Raw genomic sequence first — 18,011 nt, forward strand, 5'->3', positions numbered from 1 at the left:
TGTAGAATGTCTATGTAGTAGTTTTTCAACTCCTTAGTCCTGCCTATATCCCGTGCTCACGTATCAAACCGGAGTAAAGAGTAGTGACGCGGATCGCTCCAGAGACACATCTTATATTTGCTCTTAGAAGAAAAAATTAGGCGAATACTGGCCGTGTGGGAAAGTCGATTGGGTTTGGAAATGATTTGAAGTTGAAGTGCGCGTATGGCTACGTTCTGAGTGCAGAAGGGCCCCACAAGGCACCTTTCTTAAACATACCTAGGGTACGTACTCCGCCCCCCTTATTCACTGTGCCCCCATTAACTTCCATGGGCCGGTAAATCTCTCAAATCTCTCCAGGGGTGCAAGGTTGCCTATTCTTGTACATCGTATTTCATTTAGTTCATTTTGCTCCTTGCGTCGTTGTTCGGACCTGCTTAGTCAAAGGTTCTTTCTTACTACCCTTAAACAGATTTTAAAAAAGTTGAATTGTTCAGCAGCCCGAGCACAATATGGAAATTACTTGGGGGAGAAATCGTGAAATCTACCATGCGTGCACGTCCTTAGACCAAAAGAACAAATGGTTATAAAGCTGACAACAGGGTCAATTCCCATGGATCGCACCGACGCTATTTGATATCCTATTGCTATTCGGAATCTCCATCAACCCGGCCAGTAATAACGACCATTTTGAATACGATTACCATTTATTGTCGCCCAGATCACAATCACGCTCACGCTGTTACAATATCATAACAAACCGCGGGTCCCGATCATCGCCGCTCCCCTCGAACTCGGCGTACTTGCCGGCCTGCTTGTCCCTGTTCACCTTCCTGCAGTACAACACGTTCGCCAGCACAGCGACCCAGGCGTAGCACAACAGCCCGAGAATCACTGAGTGCCCTTCGTGGTACAGCGGGCCCTGTTCCTTTGGGTATATGAAAGCTAGGATTGGGAAAGTATTGTTAACACGGGGCGTCGACGACATCACGTACAGGTACAAGCACTCGCAGAGAACAACGGAAAAGAAATAGGATTTGGAGAACTCACTCGCAACAAAACCCCCAGCGTTGGCGATGGCAAGCTGCAGGGCGGACGTTGTGGCGCGCTTGTAGTGGCCAGCTGAGTTGTTCGAGTTCCAGACCAACACGCAGGGGACACTAGCATACATGCCGATGGCCATGAGGCAGGTCATGCCGAAGCGGACGTGGGCTGAGGCGACATTGGCGATGACGGCGTAGCCAGCAATGGCAATCGGGAGGGTAAAGAGCATAATCGTTCCGCGCAGCTTAAGGCGGTCGGAGAGGAAGGCGATGAAGACTGGTTGTTCCAAAAGCAGGCGCTCATGTCAGTTGGTGTACCGCATGGAAGGACGGAGGCATCGGAAAGGGGGGGGGGGGCGCTGGTGAGACTCACCTGTTACGGGTGTGGCGACCGCATAGGGGATGACGGACCAAAGCTGGGTCTGGTTTGGGTCGGAAGTGATGTGCATGTCGTTGATGATAGTCGGTAGGAATAGACCGAAGGAGTACAGCCCCGAGAGGATGGCAAAGTAAGCAGTGGCAGTGAGCCAGAGCTGGATATTGAAGACGCCCCTCTTGACCTCGGACCACCTGAACTTCTCTTCCCTTTCGAGATTCACGCTGCCAGACACCATTTAGTATACTATCTCATCTGAACGAAAACCCAACTCGTTGAACAACACAAAATGACATAAAACAACTTACTTGAACCTCTCCCCATTGGAAACCTCCCCCGACAGTCGCTTCGCAGCGAACTCGCGCTCCTCCGGGGTGAGAAAAGACGCCGTGTGCAGGTTACTAGCAAGGAAGAAGTACGAGATAGCACCACACACAACGGTGAGCAATCCCTCGATGATAAAGATCCACCGCCAACCCTCAAGACCTCCGCGTGGCCCAATGGCGGACAGCCCACGGGCGAGCAGGCCGCCAAATGCGCCGGACAACGAGGCGGCGGTGTAGAAGATACCGATGCGCAGGGCCATCTCGCCGCGCGTGTATAGTCCTGAGAGGTACAGCACCATACCCGGCAGCAGGCCGCCCTCTGTCGCACCCAGGATGGCGCGGACGGCGACGAAGGAGCCGAAGTTGCGCACAAAGCCCAGGCACATGGTCACCGTCCCCCAGGCGCAGGCCAGGGAGGCCAGCCAGACGCGGGGGGTCAGGCGCTTTAAAATCAGGTTGGAGGGAAGCTCGCTGTGGTGTGGCACATGGTCAGTTACCAGTTTCGCAATATAGTATCGAGGACAGTGAGGTTATGCGCGCCATGGCGGAACTCTCTGATGCGATTCTCGTCGTAAGCTCTGCCCTAGGGTTGCACAGAATACAAGGCATTGGTTTGGATGGTAGGTAATATAGGGTGCCAATCAGTGACCGACCTCGCAATATAGGTGGCATAGAAGACGGCCAGGCCCTGGTTGTACTGCAGGTTAGAGATGCCGAGGTCCTCCTCGAGGCCGATGATCTTTGCGTTGCCGACATTTGTCCTGTCCAGGAAGGAGCACAGGAACAGCAGGGCGAGAATGGGCAGGACGCGTGTGTCTGTCTTGAAGAGGATACTCTTGGTCATGCGGGCGTGGTGCTCGTGGTGCAGGCGGGAGTCCTCGATGACGGCGTCCGAGGGCTTGTCGACGTCGTTGTCGACGTCGACATCCGTCAGGGAAGAGGGCTTCATCTTGGGAGTCTAACAACAACTGGCAGGTTTGAATATCGGTGAGAAGAGCAAAACTAGCACGGAAGGTACAACTCTGGAGCTCAAAATCTATTGCAGAAATGGTAAGGGCCAAGGTAAAGATAAATAGACTAGATAGTCTACGCGTAACCACAGAAAATTAGACCGAACACAAGAGAGACGTGACGAACGGATGGTTACAGTGAAGGAAATCATCAGCCAGCCAGTGGTAAGCCATATTGAGTAGCCGCGTGGAAGGATTGGAAGGGGGAAAGGCATCCGTGGTTCGGGGGGCGTGGGGCCAGGTCCCACCCCCCAGGCCCAAGGAAGCTTGTCAGCACCAAGCTTTTCCCCAGGAAACCCACACATTGAGCCCACTTCCCCGCAATCCATCAGTGCAGGGCCCCCGCAGCTGCCCTGTTTGCTACCCACTGATTATAATCAAGAGAAGAATTTGCTTATCCGGCATTCGTCAGCTGTGCTCCTCGTGAGGGGGCCTTTCTGTCCTGACTCCTTTTCCGGATCTAAACCGGTTTGGGGTACTGGACCTGATCCAGCCCCAGGGGATCGGGACTGGAGTAGGACTGGCTAGTTGGAGAACGGTCTGGACCGTCAGTGTGACTTGACTCGCCTGTTCTTATACGGTGAGAGAGTGAAGCGTCAGGAGAAACAAAACCAGACGCAGACGCAGAGACGCCACCTCTTATCAGAGAGACATTGTGGCGGAGAGGGATGCAAAGACTGGACACATGAATGTCTGCCACAATGAACAATGTTGCCGACCTTTCCTTTTCCGAGTCGGCTCAATGCTCTCTCTCCCCTCTCTTTTTCTCTCTTGGCCAGTCTTTCCTTTTGGTCATAACAACTTGGAACCCTGAAGCGAGGCACAGAGGAGTGGACCCAACAGGCACAGAGGAGTGGACCCAACAGGCACAGAGGAGTGGACCCTGGCCTAACCCTGACCCTGACCCTGACCCTGACCCTGGCCTTGAGCGGTGCTTGTTCTGTCCCCCGATCGGTTGACGTCAGGACAACGCCGAGGCTCGGCCTCTATGATCAACCATTGATACCATTGATCAACGGGCTGTTCCGGCGTGCTGAAGATGGAGAAGCCGAATGCCGCCCGACCGATACAGCCACCACAGCCAGGACCTTGTCCGTGGCCAAACATTGCTAGTTCACTTGTTTGTTGATTTATCGTCTTTTCCTTGTCGCGCTCGAGTGTCAGTTTCTGTCAATTGACTGCAGGCACCAACAGCAACACCGTCAAACATGGCTGCGACAACACGCCAGCTGCGGCGCTCAATGCCCTCCCTCCTCGCCTCGGCGCAACCAGCAAGACAAGCCCCAGCAGCAGCAGCGCCATTATGTCTCGGCCGTTATAACTGCCTGAGGAGGAACAACGGCACAGTCGCCCTTGCCTCGTCCACGGCAGCAGTGTCCCCGCGCCGCCTGTTCTCGTCCTCAACAGCCCGCCGCTCGGCCGACCCCAGCCCCTCAGAAAGCAAGGCGCCGGCGCCCACCCGCGGCGGCTCCAAGTTGTTTCGGGACGCCGACGCCGCGGTGGCCGACGTCAAGTCCGGGTCCACCATCCTGTCCTCGGGCTTCGGCCTCTGCGGCGTGGCAGAGACGCTCATCACCGCCCTGCACCGCCGCGGCAAGGACAGCCTGCACTCGCTGACGGCCGTGTCCAACAACGCCGGCGTCGAGGGTAAGGGCGGCCTGTCGGTCCTGACCAAGGAGGGCCAGGTCAACCGCCTCGTCCTCAGCTACCTGGGCAGCAACAAGGTCCTCGAGAAGAAGTACCTGACCGGCGACATCGCCATCGAGCTGTGCCCCCAGGGCACCCTGGCTGAGAGGATCCGCAGTGCGGGCGCTGGCATCCCGGCCTTCTTTACTGCCACCGGTGCTCGTAAGTAAAGCAACCACTTTGGACCAATTCAAACTCCCTGCGCGTTCGCTTTTGATCTGACGTGGCTGCTCTCCCAGACTCTCTTCTCCAGGACGGCAAGATCCCCGTGCGACTCTCACCCTCGGGCAAGGTGCTGGAGGGCGGGCGGCCGCGCGAGACGCGCATCTTCGGCGGCAAGACGTACCTGATGGAGACGGCGCTCCCCGGCGACGTGGCGATCCTGCGCGCATGGAAGGCCGACAAGGCCGGCAACTGCGTCTTCCGCTACACGACCAAGGCCTTCGGCCCCATCATGGCCAAGGCGGCGCGCCTGACCATCGTCGAGGCCGAGCACATCGTCGAGGTCGGCGAGATCGACCCCAACGACGTCGACGTGCCGGGCATCTTTGTCGACCGCATCGTCCCCGCCACGGCCGACAAGCAGATCGACATCCTCAAGCTGCGCGAGGAGGAGGGCGCCGACGGTGGTGCCGCTGCGGCGAGCCCCGGGCAGGAGAAGCGCAACCGTATCGCGCGGCGCGCGGCAAAGGAGCTCAAGGACGGCTTCTACGTCAACCTGGGCGTGGGCCTGCCGACGCTCGCGCCCAGCTTCGTGCCCGAGGGCCGCAAGGTGTGGCTGCAGAGCGAGAACGGCATCCTGGGCATGGGACCGTACCCGACCAAGGATGAGGTTGACCCGTAAGTCGTCTGCCTTCAACACCCGCTTCCTGTTTTTTGAAGCGTGACAAGAGACTAACACAAGCGATTACCCCTCTCCAGAGACATCATAAACGCAGGCAAGGAGACAGTAACCCTCCTCCCGGGCGCGGCGACCTTCGACTCGTCCGAGTCCTTCACCATGATCCGCGGCGGGCACGTGGACGTGTCGATCCTGGGGGCGCTGCAGGTGTCGGCGTCGGGCGACCTGGCCAACTTCATGATCCCGGGCAAGGTGTTCAAGGGCATGGGCGGGGCCATGGACCTGGTGTCGAACCCGGACAAGACCAAGATCGTCGTCACCACCGAGCACGTCGCCAAGGACGGCACCTCCAAGATCGTCCAGCTGTGCACCCTGCCGCTGACGGGCGCCAACGTCGTCAGCACGATCATCACCGACCTTTGTGTCTTCCAGGTCGACCGCGAGGCCGGCGTGCTGACTCTCACGGAGATCGCGCCTGAGGTCGAGGTCGAGGAGATCAGGGCCAAGACGGATGCGAAGTTTGTTGTGGCTGATGACCTGCAGGTTATGGAATAGGGTGACAGAAGGAGGGTGGTAGATATTTAGTGCGAGCTATTTGCGACAGCTCTTTGTAGATAACGCATTGGATTTTTTGGATTATCTTGCTTGGAGTCGGCGTAATCATTGTGGATAGTCAAGTGCATATAGAAGAAATTAAACTGCAAATCCAGAGACAACGGAGCAAGATCAAGCGAGCCATGGCAGGATGCAGATGCATATGTATTCTCAACATGTGATCTATCTACAATTGATCTATTAATCCAACCTCCAAAAACAAAGCAAGTCTACAACTTCGCCGCGAAATTATTCCCAATGGCCTCAACAATCCCATCCACGCTCCTCAGCACCCACTCCCCGCCCTCGTCACCAGCAAGCCACTCGATCCCCTCCCTCTCGGCATCACTCTCCGCCTCCCGCACGTGGATCCCCTGCTGCACCGCCTTGCGCAGCCCAAACACATGCGACAGCACCTGCGGGCCCACGCCCGTCTGCGCGCGCAGGCACGCGATGGCCACCAGGCTCGTCAGCACCCTGCCCACCTCCGCCAGCCCGCCGCGGTCCACGCCCTCCGGGTTCGACAGCAGCGGCGCGTAGTGGCTGCCGTGGATGTGCACGGGCAGGTCCGGGTGCGAGTCGGCCAGGCGGGCGGTGAGCTTCTCGTCGAAGGGGTCGTAGACGCTCTTCCACAGCGCGAGGCCGGCCTTCCTGCGCCGGGCGAGGTTCTCGGGCGTGATGAGCCGCGAGGACCGCGTCTCGAGTTTGTCCTGGACGTCCTGCGGTAGGCCTGCCCGGAAGGCGCCCAGGCTGTTTATCGAGCGGGGGATGCCGTTGAAGGAGATGCACTTGAGCCCGACCTCGCGGATGAGCTCGGCTGCCGGGACGGGGGCGAGGGGCCGGTAGGTCTTCGCGGACGGGTTGGAGGCTGTGGACTGGAGGGCTGCTAGGGAGTCTGGGGAGTTGAGGGTGAATGTTGCTGCTGACTGGTGTGGTGGGAATTTCGTATGTCAGTATGGTGTGTGTCACTTGAGGAAGGGGCAAGGGGGATAACGACGTACGGAGAGGACGATCCACGGCCTTGGGCCCAGGTTCTTGGAGTGCGCCTCGCTGGCGATGCGCTCGTAGATCTTGGAGATGCCGATTGGGGCCTTTGCCGGCCCCGGGCGGGAGAAGGGCGCATTGACGAGCTCCTTGAGGGCTGGGGAGAGCTTCGACATGGTGTGCTGTCAGTGTTGTGTATATTTGTCGCGTGTGCAAGTGTCGTGAGCTCTGGCTCTCTGGTGTTGAAGCTGGCTCGGCAGATGCTCGGAGTCGTTCAGGCGCGACTGCTCTTCTCCAATTGGGTTTTGCTCGACCTTGTTAGACAGGCTCGGCTTCTTGAGACTACCTAGGGTAGTAGCCTACTTGATCATGTAATAAAAGTGTGAGCGTAGGAACACGGGTAAGCACGAAACAGGTCAATTGAGCGAGCCAAGAAAGGGCCGAGAATGGCACGATGTTCTGGCACCCCCCTGGTTGCATCATCGTCTCGTCGCACGCCGTTGGGCCGAAGCGCGCAGCGACAACGGCAAGCAGGTGGGGGCCCATGTGCTCTTGAAGGAGCTGAGCAGCTGCTGTGGGGGGCTTGTGGCCCGGAACTGGCACATGAAGGTGCGGCGGGCAGAAAAACCACCGGCCGGAAAAGCCGCGGAGCTTGTGCTTAGGGGCAGCTGGGGGGATTCGTGGCTGGGTCGCAGTGGGGTGGAACACGGCCGAGATTGTGTCGGGCCGGGCTTCGGGCGAGTCGGACCATCCGCTCTGTATCTACTTGTGAGAACCGACTGGAGGCTGTGAGACGTGGGCCGGCGTCTGAAGTAGACGGTCCAGGAACAGAGAACCGTAGGAATGGGGGACAATAATGCTATTTCTCAGGTCAGGGGTCTGTCCTGTCTGTCCCGACCTGACATGACATGATCTGAACTGGAGCCATCGTGAGCGTTGGAAGACCATGAGCAAATCAGAGAGAGAAAAACAGAAGCAGCCCTGGTGGCTCGGGTGAGTTTGCCCCAGGAGTCAAATTGGGCAGGATAACAACACATGCTAATTTGATTGACGCCAGTGGTGCCGCTGCCTCGATGGCCGTGTGCTTCAGTGAGTTGTCAACCCCAATGCCAAGAGCATCAGTATGGCGAGTGTGAATTGACGACAGCATCATGCAGCACACCCACTGGACCAGACAAAATAGTAAGCCGACATGGCATCTGCCACGCTGGACTAAACAAGAACACGGACTGACAGAGGGAGCAAAGCCGGATGCAAGTAATGCACACGCGAGCCCCCATGCTCAAGACACTGTCAACGTTTGCCCTTCGCGACGGTGAATACAGCCTTTCCACTCACCCACACCAACATGCAGAAACACACACTCACCCATTGATAGGAATACCCTCCCTCTGGACCGGCCTCTCCGCCTCCATCCTCCGCCAGTCAACCTACTCCACCGCCCGCTTCGGCCTGTACAGCCTCCTCGCCCAGCACTTGAAATCAAAATCCCCAACTGGGCAGCTCTCCTTCTGGAGCACCATCGGGGCCGCGGGCCTGGCCGGCGGCCTCGCGGGCGTCATCGGCAACCCGGCAGAGGTCATCCTGGTCCGAATGTGCGCCGATGGTGCCAAGCCGCCCTCGGAGCGAGCAAATCACCCGGACGCCATCCGCGGGCTGTGGCGCATCGCGCGAGACGAGGGCCTTGCTACCTTCGCGCGCGGGCTGGGCCCCACGGTTGTGCGGAGCGTGCTTATGAATGTTGGGCAGATTGCGCCGTAGGTTATTTCTCTGTGTTGGCGTGTATCCGCGAGTCCAGGTTCTTGCCGTCGATTGCGAGAGAGGGCCGGTTGATGCTTGATCCCGGGATGGGAAAGGGGTCAAGATCACTCCTGACTAACACATCTGCCAGGTACACCGCCGCCAAGCGCGCCCTCCTGGCAAACACCTCACTACAGGACGACGTCAAGACGCACAGTAAGCAGCTTCCGGATACAATTTTTACCCTCTCTGGAAAATCGATTTCCTATCTCTAGCCTGTACCTCAAAGGTAGTTTTGAGCTGCAGAGTTTGAAACAAGCCATGGCCATACGGCGGCCTGGTCCTCCCTATATCAAGATGAAACTTCTTCCTCAGTTCTTTGTTGGCTGACTCCTTTTGCTGCAGTGTTGTCCAGCCTCGTCGCGGGCACCGTGGCCACCACCATCTGCGCGCCCGCCGACGTGCTCAAGAGCCGTGTCCAGGCCGCAAGCAAGTCTGGCGCCGGCTCATCGGTAAGGCTGCCCGTCCTTTATTTCCGTCACCTTTGTCCTTCCTCCCCGGTGTTCGCGGTGGAGGCCGACCCAGGTGGAAATCCAGCTGACAAACAACAATCAGAGCCTCCTCCAGATAACGACGCAAGGTCTGCGCAATGAGGGGCCCCTGTTCCTGATGAAGGGCTGGACGCCAGCGTGGTTGCGCCTGACGTGAGTGGCAGAACCAGGAGCTGTGACTACCCTTCCCAACCCCTTCTTGATGACTGTGGAGGCCGCTGAAACTGACACCATTCTCCTCTCAACAGCCCGCACACGATCTTAACGTTCGTCTTCATGGAGAAGCTGCAGGACCTGGTCAACTGGAGGGCGGTCGGCGCCCCGCCCGTGGAGATCAAGGTCTGAGGTTCTTGCCTGAGTGTCTTTCGCGAGGCGAGTTTTGCCCCGCTCTATCTCACATCCACGCATGCATGCTTGCGTTCATGGTGGTCGCGGCGTTTGGTCAGCATAGATACTGTGTGTTGGTTAATGTTACACGGTCGGTATCGTCTCGAGTTTATCTCATTTCGGATTTGTCGTCCCGGACTAAATGCATCGTTTCGAATACAATATACCATGCTATATGCAAGATTTCATGCGAATCCCTTGCTCGAGAAAACGCGAACAGTCCAGCAGCAACGGCACGTCTTTCATCGCCAGCCAGTTTTATTACACAGTGGCCCACGTCCACTATACAGCCAGCCCCCTCTTAGAGCCCATAGTCTGGCAGGTTGTTCCAGTTCAACATATAATCGAAGTTGGTCGCATCCTCCCAGGTGAACCCACTCCCGCCGCCGTTTGCCCCAATCCCGCCCATGCCACTGCCGAACCCACTTGGGTCGAACTCGCCCCCCGTCCTGTTGAGCGCCTCCACGATTTGATCATCGCTCATAGCCGAGAATTGGAACAGGTCTGACGGGTGCGACGACCAACCCGGCGTGTCATATGCCGCGGTTAGGCCCGCTGACGGTGGCTGGGGGATGGCAAATGCGCCCTGGTTCATGCTGGCCCCCGATCCCGTCCGTGTGTTGGACTGGTGCGAAAACGCAACGCCGCCCGCTGCTTGGCGTGCAGATTCGGTGTATGCTGCCGCTGGCCGTGGTGTACCCTGTCCGTGACGCGAAGGACCTGCGGTCTCTACAGCACTGGCTTCTTTCTTTACCAGGAGCCTCAGGTACCTTCCGTAAAGCCGCCCCATACCCTGTCGGTGCTTTGTGATGTTTCCGATCTTCTCCATCATGTCGGCTGTCTCCTCGATCAGTGTCCTCACGCTTGGCGCGAGTACACTGTTGCTATTCCCTCCTGACATTTGTGTGCTCAGCTTTAGGGCGAAACAAGCTGCGAACGACACCATTATGGCGGTGTTGTTGGGCATCGAGAAAAGCTGAGACTCGCCCTGGACCGCAGCACGCATCACGTTCAAAGCTGCCGAGAGGCCGGCCGTCCTAAAGAAGTGGCGCACTTCGAGTGGTGCGGTAGGGTGGTTTATGACGCTGCTATAGATGGAAAGCCGGGTGTGCGTTACAAGCACCTCCACGTAGGGAGGCAGGCGGTGTTCTACAAAGTCAGCGACAATCAAAGGATGATATGATAAGGAAGGCTCACGAGGTCCTGTGCCACCCAAAGTCATACCCCACTCAAGGTGCCACTGCTCAAAGAATTTGTCGACCGTGCTCTGGATCCTTCGCGAAGTTAGTCGAAAACCGCCGAGTCGGCTCTGGGGTTGGCAATCACTCACGACTGGGCAATGAGAGATCCGTCTGTCAGCCCACTTTTGGCTCCATCACATAACGATCGGATCGTGGCGAACAGGTCGTCCAAGTCCCGCCGTAATACGGCCATAGATACTAAGTGCCCATCCATGGGGTCTGCTATGTCCGATATGTGCCATCGATCACATTTCCTAATCAGCGGTGTCATTGGAAGTGTGGAGGGTCGGCCACGAGCCAGACACATTCCTCGTTCGAGAACGAAGAGGGCAATCCAGCATCGTTCCCTTCGTCGTACAAGCCTCCGCCCAAGCTCCGAGTTGGGGTCGACGCTCTTGAAGCCGCCTAGCCTCAGGGCAAGCTCCGGATCCATGCAGTCCTGCCTCGCCAGGTCTCCGGAGACGCCGTTCTTAAATGCCTCCATTGGCATTGAAACCTTGGAATTCTGTAGATCTATGGCAATAGTTGTTGCCAATGAGACGTACCAGCATGTCTCGTCGTCGGTGCTGTGTACGCCTGGGCCCATCCAAGGGACGTTGATCATGAAAGCCAGAACGATCTCTGTGGACCTGTGCCGTTTCTCGATGACCTTATTCGTGAGCCACCTACAATGATTAGACAGTCGCTTCGACAAAGCGCCGGCAGACTCGATGAACAAGGCGGCGGCAGCCATGATGGACGTAAAGAGGAACGAGGAACGAGACCGTGTCCATGGTACGGTGTAGATGACAGGATCTAGACCCCAGCGCGTGTGGGCAAGATTCCTATGGAAACTGTAAGGGCGAATGTCAGCAGCCGCCACTGTTTAGCAACCTCGAAAGCGCCGTCACTCACAAGTCGAAGAGCCTCTCGGCCTCATCCTCCGTCACCAGGCCCAATTCGATTGGATCGTAGCCTTCCCCGCGGTCGACATTGAAGTGGACTGTCCCGAAGAAGCTCTCGACGTATCTCATCTCGGGGTCGTTCTCCTCGACGACAACGCTCGCCGGGGCCTGTGAGGCCGCTGTCCCGGGAGACTGGCTGTGACTAGAAACGGGGGATAAATGCAGATTGGACGCCCTGGCCAGCAACTGCAGTGGATTCTCCGCATCGTCGACGGCGAGCCGCTCCTCGGGCTTCACCTGGTGATGAGAGAAGGTCGACGTGCGGCGGCGGTGGGAGTCCTTGCGCGGCCTGGGGCTTTCCTCTTCCTCGGACGAGGAGTCCTGCAGCTCGCTAGAGGCTGCGGTGCTGAGACGAGGCCGCTTGTTGCTGTCCCCGGAGCTGTTCAGGTGGGCACCCTGGCCAGCTGCTATCATGGCCTTGAGTTCATTGATAGCCTTGCCTGCGTCGGCACCTTGCACGCCGGGCCCTGCTCTTCGGATAGCCTCCTCTACCTGGAAGAGGGCCTTCTCCAGGCCCTTGCGTTTGCTGAAATGTTGGTCAGCATCAGTACGAGGTAGTTAAGGACCTGGCATGGTGGCTCACTTCTTGACACCTTTCCTCCTCCCAACGTTGAAGGTCGGGCGAACACATTCGGAGCCGGTCTGTGCGCAGCGGCGGCAGCGGACGGGGTCGACGCCCTTCTCGCAGCGAACCTTGCTCCTGCGACAGGACAGGCAGGCGGCTATCTTGGAAGCACGCTGCTCGTTGAGTGGGGACGCACTCTGGGGCCCGTTGGTCTGGCCATTCTGGCTCTGGCTCGGCGAGAGGGACGTGACGAGAGAGAGGTCCGGGGTGCGGGCGGAGGAGTTGCCATTGGCGTTGGCGCTGGTGGAGTTTATAGGAGGGGACTGCTGCTCCGGCTTGACAGTGACGGAGTCGGCTGAAGCCTTGGGGCGATCCATTGGACGCGGGTGTGGATCTGGTGCGTGCGATAACGAGATCCGGGGTGAAGAAGTGAGGGCCGAGGCGAGGCGAAGACGATGGATAGTGATGGGGAAGACGAATGGAGAAAAGTTTCAGGGATGTAGACGTAGAGCCAGGGCAGGGCAGGCAAGCAGCTTCGCCTGACTACGGCTTGGGCAGTCCGTCCTGCCTGGTCATCGAGTCTAATAGACTAACAGCAGGAGGATGGGGCTTGTCTCAAACAATGCTGGGTGGATAGATGGATCATGAGGCTGGGCAAGAACAGCAGCTCCAGCAGAGGTGAGGTGGATTCGGGGCACAACCTCGGGAAGACAGGCAGGCATACAGACAGGCAGAGAGACAGGCACAGTACTGAAGTCCCCTCGCACGTGTAGCGGACGCGTCAAATCCGGCCGTCGGGTCTACCAGTAGTCGTCAGTCGGACTGGGCCATGCTAGGTTGGCCTGGGACAATGGGCCAGTGTCGAGTTCGAGTCGAGCCGAGTCGAGTCAAATCGAGTCAAGAGTCAAGCTGCGTGTACGTAGTCGGTCCGAGCTGAAATCGGAAGCTTTGCCGTGGCGTGGGCTTGTGGCGTGGGACGACAGTTGCTGCTGTACGGGCGAGGTCAACTGGATCGAGGTTCGGCTTTGAGGTCGGCCTGAGATCTGGTTTCCAACGGCGGCGAGTGGATGTCGACACCTGCGCACGTAAGCAGCTTGAATCCACCCAGGACCCAGTCCAGTCCGGTCCGCTGCAATCCAGTCCAAGTCCAATCCAATCCAAACAGACGCGCCAATTATTTCAGATCATCCAGGCTCGATACAGGACAACTCGAGGCCGAAAGTGTGTGCACGGTAATGCCGCGTCAAAGAGGAGAGCAGAGCCAAACGAAGCCCGAGAAACTTGGGGGTGAGTGGACGGCCACGGCGGGAAGGGCCTGACCGTTTCAAAGTACCTTGGTACTTGCCCCCAATGGAACCTTAAAAATCCTCCCAAGTGGGAAGGGGAGGTGGGGATGCATGGGCGGGGGTGGGGCAGCAGGGGATATGTACCTCCCGCAAACATGCACCGGCCTTTGGTCCCCGTAACCCCATCACAAGACGTCCCTCGACTGCCCTTCCTGAACAGCTCCCGTCGCACCTCCTTCCGTCCCCCCCTCATAAATCCGGGGAAGGGGAAGGAGCTGGCAGGGCCACTTGTGCACTATGGAGCCACCACTACCGACGGCTATGTTCCCAACCAGGCATGCCCCCAACGATGGCAACCCGAACAGTCACAATCCAGCCACTCAAGTCTGCGAGATCTGGCAGACCGACCTTCTACATACGTCAGGTTACACCCCGGCTCGGAGGGCGGAGAATTCGATCTCGCCTTGGCAATATCTGGCAGCTGCTGGCCGTACCTCGCCTTACCTCGAACTGCCTAAAGATACGTTGGCTACGTTGCATCAAATTCGACATCTACGTATCTTCCAAGGTTTAATAAAAAACTCTAAGTCTGTCGACTTTAGGTTGTCATCCCCCGGCTTTCTTACCCGCAGTCCAACACCTCTGACCCATCTTGTTCGGACGGTACCGCGTCCATGGTTCAACTGTTCCGTCCGTCCACGTCTCGTCCCGTCTTCCGAGTGCGTCCAGTGCATCTTCGTCTGGACCCTCGACTGCTCTCGTTTCACTCCCGTCACTACGCCGCCCGAGCAGCGCTACATCGTGCCAAATTTCCAAACAGCGAACGGTCTCGGCCAATCAGCCGCATCCTAACGTCGGCTTGCGCCGACTATTCCTCTGTGAGGGTCCTCTTGGGCAACTCCCGTTACCAACCCGCAACCCGAGATACCCGATCAGATGGGCTCGGTCCTCTGATGATGACTGAACACCAAGTGGTGCAGCTCGCTTACCATTCCTGGCCTAATAACTACGCAAGGATCGCACGCTTTGCCAAAATGAATTCCAGTCCGAGCGCAATGGTCGCCACTACACTGCAGACATAAATCCCCAGCAACGACACCCTGGGGCGCGTCCTTGAGTGAGGCGGCTCTCCAGCCTCCGCGCCGTTCGGATCCGTGTCTCGACACTGCTTCTTCCCCACATGCCCACTGAAGGCTGAGACGAGTTTCTGGCTACGTTGCCCCTGCGGCATTCGACTCAATTTTTGCAGAGCCTACTGAAGATATGCTGGCAACGGGCTCCTACCTGGCCATGTCGGAATCGTGGTAGCAATGTAGGTCTTCCTCGTAAGATGCGGGCATTTTCACCAGCGTGACGAGCATCATAGGTGCGCCTCGGTCAGGCTGCAGCCAGTTTATTCGTTCCACTGCAAGAACGCGCACAGTATCATTGATGCTTGATGGCATTGTGGTCGACTCTGGGTATGATCAATATGGGACTCGCGGAATCAAACGAGGAAGGACAATGGGCATCTTCATGGTGCTCCCAAAGAGATTCTTCCCATTCTCGGAACCAGCTGTTGATCTTGCTTGCCTCGTGTGAGCATGATCCCCAAAAGGTCGACTCGCAACTGAGCAGTATTGCTAAAGTGGTCGAGGTACGCCCGTACATATGAAATACTGAAGTAACTTGTCTATATGATTTTCTCAATATGTGACAAGTAACAGGCTCTTTCAGAGCGTAAATTCGCTCCCGGCTACTATAATTTTAAACCGCCCGGCTGTCCTTTCGCAAACAACGGACTGCTGAAACTATAGGGGATGCCCAACAAAAAAGGCGGCGAACGTAAGTACTGCAACGCAGCTATCTGACTTGAGCAGGCACTCACGCATTTCCAACGATAAGCAGATGCCCGAAGCCAAGTTAAGCGCCTAGTGGACAAATTCAACGCAGCATTAATGGCTTCAGTCTTCACGCGTACGGTATCTCTGCTCTTGAACGGCGCTGCGCGCCTGATCAGATCCTTCCTACGGGCTTCGCGGGCTTGGGAAATTACCCCATCGCGGCATCCATCATCTAACACCAATGGCCGGGAAGCAGAGAAGCGGCAAGTTTAGGGCACCACGAGGGCGACCTCGGGAGGATATAGAAGCCGTCAACCACCAAGCCCTGACTTGCGCTGGTCAGTCGGGTATCCTCGAAACACTTTCCCACAACTGATACATGGTATCGGCTTCTCAGCGCGGCCATCGATGACGAAATGGGTGATATTGCCATCTGACATGGCGAAGAAGACGTGCACTAAGGCGATCGTGGTAATGGCGATCCAGCGCCACTAACTAGTCGTAGGAGGCCAGCTTCAGGCGAACGGGCTTCGTGCAAGCCTTACGTGCGCATGCCTGACGACCTGACGACGGGGGCCGAGCCAGCCGAGCCAAGGCCTGGGTGGTGCGCGGTGGTTCATCGTCGTCCGCAGGTACTTGGGGGGTAGGATCTGATGCCATAGCCCACTCCATCAGCCTGCGCGATGGTGGCGGCTGATATGGTCACCGCAGACGCCCATGCGAGCTTCTTTGCGGCTATTCAATCAGTCATCGTGCGTTGGTATTGCCCAACTCGACAAATGGGGAAGTACATAAAGCCGGCGTAGGCGAGGATCGATCAAGTGTGAAGAGATGTGAAGCGAGCGGCAGAGTCATGAAGCCAATGGGCAGCGCAGTGCTCAGCCGTGGGTGCTCTCCTCATGACGAGGAGAGGTAGAATAACCATGTCTGTGATCAGCACGAGAGCGGCGAGTGCGAGCCCTCTCCCTTCCTCCGGGGGAGAACAGGAAAAGAGAACGGCACCACGTGATGCCGTTTGCTTCAAGTTCGAAGAGGCCATCGGATAGCTATCCGCGGGTGCTCCATGGGCCGCAAAAGGTGGGAGAGTTCGAGTTCGAGTTTTGGCCGAAGCGGATTGAGCACAGGTGTGACCGTAGATGAACACGGAGTGCCGCGCGTGTTGATTACCCTGTCTTCCTGGGGCGACAGGATACTTACCTAGTACGTCGACCTATCTTGGGTTATTGATTTGCGCATACGGACCGGGCTAGACAAGCGGAGGCATCAAAATATTGTCAATCTTCAAGCAAACCGGTGAAGCCGTATGACTTGGTGTTAGACCTCATGAGATCGCTACTCAGTAGTAGTGCCCACGAAAGCAGAATCCATGGTGTCGGTGGGTTGGTGATGTGATGCGTCGAAGTCCGTGTTAACGAGAAGATATGGCACGGGCCTTCTATGAAAATCCATGTTGTGGTGTTGCAATCCGTGTGATTCTGCGTGTGATTATGTATTAGGAAGTATGTAGTTTTCGAAACGAATAAGTACTTTTTTAATCTCCCAGGCGTGATGTGATATTCATGTTGCTCACCTCTCGTGAGTTCCTGAGTCCATTGCTCGGCCCACGAAATGGCGTGCTTTCTCCAAAGGAGGAACAGTCCGAGCTTTAAAATTGCAAGCATGGGTATAGATAATACTATCATATTTTCTAGGGATGTTGTAGAATTTGAGCTTGCCGGATGTTCGTATGACGACACCATGTGAGGCTAGGAAAATGATTGTGAAGAGACTGGCTTGGAAAGCACTGACAGTGTCCTTTGGGAAGGGGAATTCTCGGAAAGTGATATACCGGTATTTCATTTTTAGAGGCTCGTGGTTCAGCTGATATCATCTCCTGCCAACCAATACAATTCGCTTCAATGCCTGCTTGGGTACTCCGAAGGATTGGTGTAACCTGCGAATGCGACCGACCCCTAGCAGTTATTCTCCAATATTGCCACAACAAACATGATGAAACGACAGAAAAGGTTAGGCTCTTTCCGACGGCAGGAAAACATCCAGCACAACGCCAGCTCTACGAATTTGAGATTGCGGGGGCGTTTTCGTGGGGAAATTCTTCATTATTTGACACTTGGCGACGCGTGGTCAGAGCAGGGGTGATAAGCAGAGGAAAATTAGAAGACCACGAATGGACAGCTCTCCAATGTCTTGAGATGCTATGATTTCAGCACAGTGCATCTCATTCGTACCCGATTCGGACCGCATACCAAGTCTCGGTATCCATCATGGGTATGGTGAGATATGGACCTCGGTAGATCTTGCCATACAACCGAGCTCGGGCAGAGGATGGCGAGGTGAGACAGATAAATTGTTCCCGCGGTAGCCCAGATGGCCTTGTGTGGGGAATATAGAAGTACCTGAGGGGTTCAAGTCAGCGGGAACTGGGGAGAACTTGAAGCCTCCCTTGCACAATGAAACGAAGCAAGAACAAGTGGAGAGATTGTGGCAAACGTCAAGCGGATCCCCAGCCGTCGAAGCTGGCCCAAAACATAAGCAGTGCCGTTTCCGTGCACACGCACATGTCTAGGGGTCTTGGGAAGCGGAATGCAAATGGAGGAGACGCGGCCCGCAGCCCGCAAACACTGCTGTTCGAAGC

The 18,011-nt window shown here is 56.8% G+C and overlaps 5 protein-coding genes across 5 annotated transcripts; 2 read left to right on the plus strand and 3 right to left on the minus strand.

The window, feature by feature from the left end:
• Window positions 1-721: 721 nt before the first annotated feature.
• INS49_003837 (uncharacterized protein) lies at window positions 722-2,673 on the minus strand (the record flags this gene model as incomplete). The annotated part of the gene is made up of 5 exons (XM_043164627.1): window positions 722-924; window positions 1,030-1,299; window positions 1,396-1,622; window positions 1,707-2,195; window positions 2,378-2,673. 5 exons carry the CDS (start codon window positions 2,671-2,673, stop codon window positions 722-724), a joined length of 1,485 nt encoding a protein of 494 aa, XP_043018277.1.
• A 1,269-nt stretch (window positions 2,674-3,942) lies between these two features.
• On the plus strand, window positions 3,943-5,816 carry INS49_003838 (uncharacterized protein; the record flags this gene model as incomplete). Its single annotated transcript, XM_043164628.1, has 3 exons — window positions 3,943-4,582; window positions 4,660-5,260; window positions 5,342-5,816. The coding sequence occupies 3 exons, from the start codon at window positions 3,943-3,945 to the stop codon at window positions 5,814-5,816; spliced, it is 1,716 nt and encodes a 571-aa protein (XP_043018278.1).
• A 269-nt stretch (window positions 5,817-6,085) lies between these two features.
• On the minus strand, window positions 6,086-7,015 carry INS49_003839 (uncharacterized protein; the record flags this gene model as incomplete). The annotated part of the gene is made up of 2 exons (XM_043164629.1): window positions 6,086-6,781; window positions 6,857-7,015. 2 exons carry the CDS (start codon window positions 7,013-7,015, stop codon window positions 6,086-6,088), a joined length of 855 nt encoding a protein of 284 aa, XP_043018279.1.
• A 770-nt stretch (window positions 7,016-7,785) lies between these two features.
• INS49_003840 (uncharacterized protein) lies at window positions 7,786-9,475 on the plus strand (the record flags this gene model as incomplete). Its single annotated transcript, XM_043164630.1, has 7 exons — window positions 7,786-7,832; window positions 7,897-7,928; window positions 8,218-8,596; window positions 8,731-8,795; window positions 8,985-9,091; window positions 9,195-9,283; window positions 9,379-9,475. The coding sequence occupies 7 exons, from the start codon at window positions 7,786-7,788 to the stop codon at window positions 9,473-9,475; spliced, it is 816 nt and encodes a 271-aa protein (XP_043018280.1).
• Window positions 9,476-9,818: 343 nt separating this feature from the next.
• INS49_003841 (uncharacterized protein) lies at window positions 9,819-12,644 on the minus strand (the record flags this gene model as incomplete). Its single annotated transcript, XM_043164631.1, has 5 exons — window positions 9,819-10,666; window positions 10,742-10,784; window positions 11,150-11,591; window positions 11,653-12,228; window positions 12,286-12,644. The coding sequence occupies 5 exons, from the start codon at window positions 12,642-12,644 to the stop codon at window positions 9,819-9,821; spliced, it is 2,268 nt and encodes a 755-aa protein (XP_043018281.1).
• Between the last annotated feature and the right edge of the window lie 5,367 nt (window positions 12,645-18,011).

The sequence above is a fragment of the Diaporthe citri genome (assembly GCF_014595645.1).
Source record: "Diaporthe citri strain NFHF-8-4 chromosome Unknown scaffold_11, whole genome shotgun sequence".
Taxonomy (NCBI): domain Eukaryota; kingdom Fungi; phylum Ascomycota; class Sordariomycetes; order Diaporthales; family Diaporthaceae; genus Diaporthe; species Diaporthe citri.